Genomic DNA, 2,194 nt, shown 5'->3' on the forward strand with positions numbered 1-2,194 from the left:
ACCGCCAGTGGTCCGCCCCGATGCTCTCGCTGCTGCTACTGCTGCTGCTGTCACCATGACCTCTGCCAGGCCTGACGTCCCCACGGCCAGCGTCGTGGCCATGTTCGCCTGCCTCATCGGCACCAGCCATGTAAGTAGGAGCTTCGCTCCCCTCCTCTTCCCCGTTCTCGTCGAAGGTGTCATCCCCACTGTCGTCCTCCTCATCCAGGAGCCCGCCAGCGTGGGAGGGAAGCCCGTTGACTCCAGTGCCACGGTGCTCTCCGTTGTCACCATCATCAGCATCACGTGCATCCTCCTCCTACGGAGGTGACAAATGGAGACAAATGCAAGGGCTTGCAGGTCACAGGTGCTGTCAGCACTGCTCGCTGCACAGGCCGAGTGCTACCCTGACTGACACCGGATTTGGGGCTAAGCGTGCTTTCCTGACAGAAAAAAACACCCCTCTCCACTCACTCACCAGGAAACCAAGGCTGTTCCTGTCCCAGGCACTTGCGTCCTCAAGGTCCACCCAGTTCAGGTGCTGAGCCTTCCCAGCTCTGCCTCCCTTGTCCTGGCCACCATGCTCACCCAGCTCCTTGCCCACAGCGTTCCCACCCGCAAGGGTACCGTCCCCGCTCTCTGCACTGGCAGGAGGATGTCTGCCATCTCCACCACCCAGGAGGTTGCCCAGCTTGTTGATGTAATCTTTGCTTGCTGTGTCCTGGAGGCAAAACATGACACGGTGCTTTGGTTTATTAAACACCACAAAGCCCCATGTTTACTGCTACTGCTGCGGGATGATATTTCACCCCTAAGCATGCAAGTGCTCAAGCCTTTTTCATTGCTCGCACCTCAGCACTTCAGTTGTTTCTGCTGATGCAAAAAAAAGGTAGCCACCAACAAAAGGGCAACCCAGAAAAGCCCAAACCGTGACGGTTCAGAGCACAGAAACTCCTTTCTCAGGACCAACACAGCAGAACGCATCAGGTGAATTGGGAACGTGCTCAGGGAGGCAAGGCGAAATGAGGTGAAACCAACCCAGCTTGAAAAGACTGAGTAGACAGGCAAAGCTCAAAGACCACAGAAGCAGCAGCTCTTCCCCCAGGTGCCTGGTCCAAGGATGCCTGCTCAGGGCTGGCTCCCCATCCCAGACTTGCTCCACGAGCGGCTGCCACCTGTGGGACTGGGGTATCCCCCAGCTTACCTCCTGCTGGGCGCTGCGGCGGGGGCGAGCGGGCTTGCGGCCGGGCACCTAAACACGTCCAGGAGACATCTGATCAGTGATCGGTGTGCCTCGGTTGGGCAAAACCACCGGGGTTTGGGGTTTGAATACCTGTCCAGTGGGTACTTACGGGGTGAGCGCAGGCTACGGCCCAGAGGAGCAGCACCAAGAAGACAGCCCTCATGTCAGTTGTGGTCCCTGCAGCTGCAACAGGGAGCAAAGTATTTGCACAGTAGAGCAAAACATTTGCACATGCCCCTGGCTGTAACTTGGTCCCACAAAGCCCTTCCAACTGATACAACCTTGCCGTCCCTGGCATCTCCTGTCCGGGAACTGCCCTTTAGTTTGGATTTGAAATACCTGGCCATGTTCTTGCAGATTTTTTGTCTAAGCATCATTAAAGAGTGGGAAAGCTCCTCCGAATTCCCTGTTCCCATGGTAATGTTACCTGCCACCCAGCTGAGCTTGGTGGCCATGACAGGAGCCAGCAATTCAAATGGGCAGTGTCGTGAGACTGCGGGCTGCAGAGCTGCGCCTCCCACCCGGCATGGTCCCCACAGCCCCGTAAAACCTCCCGCCACCCCAAAGCAGAGCACCCCAGTAAGATAACTCCGCAGAGAGCTGCATCCCCAGTGGCCGCTGGGTCGGTCTGGCATCCCAGTGGCACTGATGCCTGTGCAGGCAGATGAAGCAGCGGGGGGCTTTCCTCCAGCTCTGCTCTCATTTTCCAAGGCCCTTACGCAGCCCAGCACCACATCCCCATGGGGCACGCTAACTGCACTGCACATCCGAAACATGCTGGAGCAAAGAGTCACGCTCCTGATTTCTTCCCTTATGAAGCAACACTTAACATCCCAGCTTACAAGTCTCTCCTGCTTCCTACCAAAACTTGCAAGGAAATCTACAACCCCTGTCCCCAAACATTGCCATTTTCACTCCAGGCAGTGCCAAAGCAACCCAAAGAAATCAAAACCTTTACCTTGAGGTGTGGTG

At 56.6% G+C, this 2,194-nt stretch overlaps 1 protein-coding gene across 1 annotated transcript in view; it reads right to left on the reverse strand.

Moving 5' to 3' along the window:
* LOC104072599 (dentin matrix acidic phosphoprotein 1-like) overlaps positions 1 to 1,385 on the reverse strand; it is a 2,518-nt gene extending 1,133 nt beyond the window's left edge. The window contains exons 1-4 of the mRNA XM_009572113.1: positions 1,332 to 1,385; positions 1,184 to 1,231; positions 458 to 700; positions 3 to 298 (exon numbers count right to left, since the gene is read on the reverse strand). Of these exons, the coding sequence (XP_009570408.1) occupies positions 3 to 298; positions 458 to 700; positions 1,184 to 1,231; positions 1,332 to 1,385 (641 nt within the window). The remainder of the gene's footprint in view (positions 1 to 2; positions 299 to 457; positions 701 to 1,183; positions 1,232 to 1,331) is intronic.
* Positions 1,386 to 2,194: the final 809 nt, after the last annotated feature.

Source organism: Fulmarus glacialis, unplaced genomic scaffold (genome assembly GCF_000690835.1).
Source record: "Fulmarus glacialis isolate BGI_N327 unplaced genomic scaffold, ASM69083v1 scaffold19072, whole genome shotgun sequence".
Classification (NCBI taxonomy): Eukaryota; Metazoa; Chordata; class Aves; order Procellariiformes; family Procellariidae; genus Fulmarus; species Fulmarus glacialis.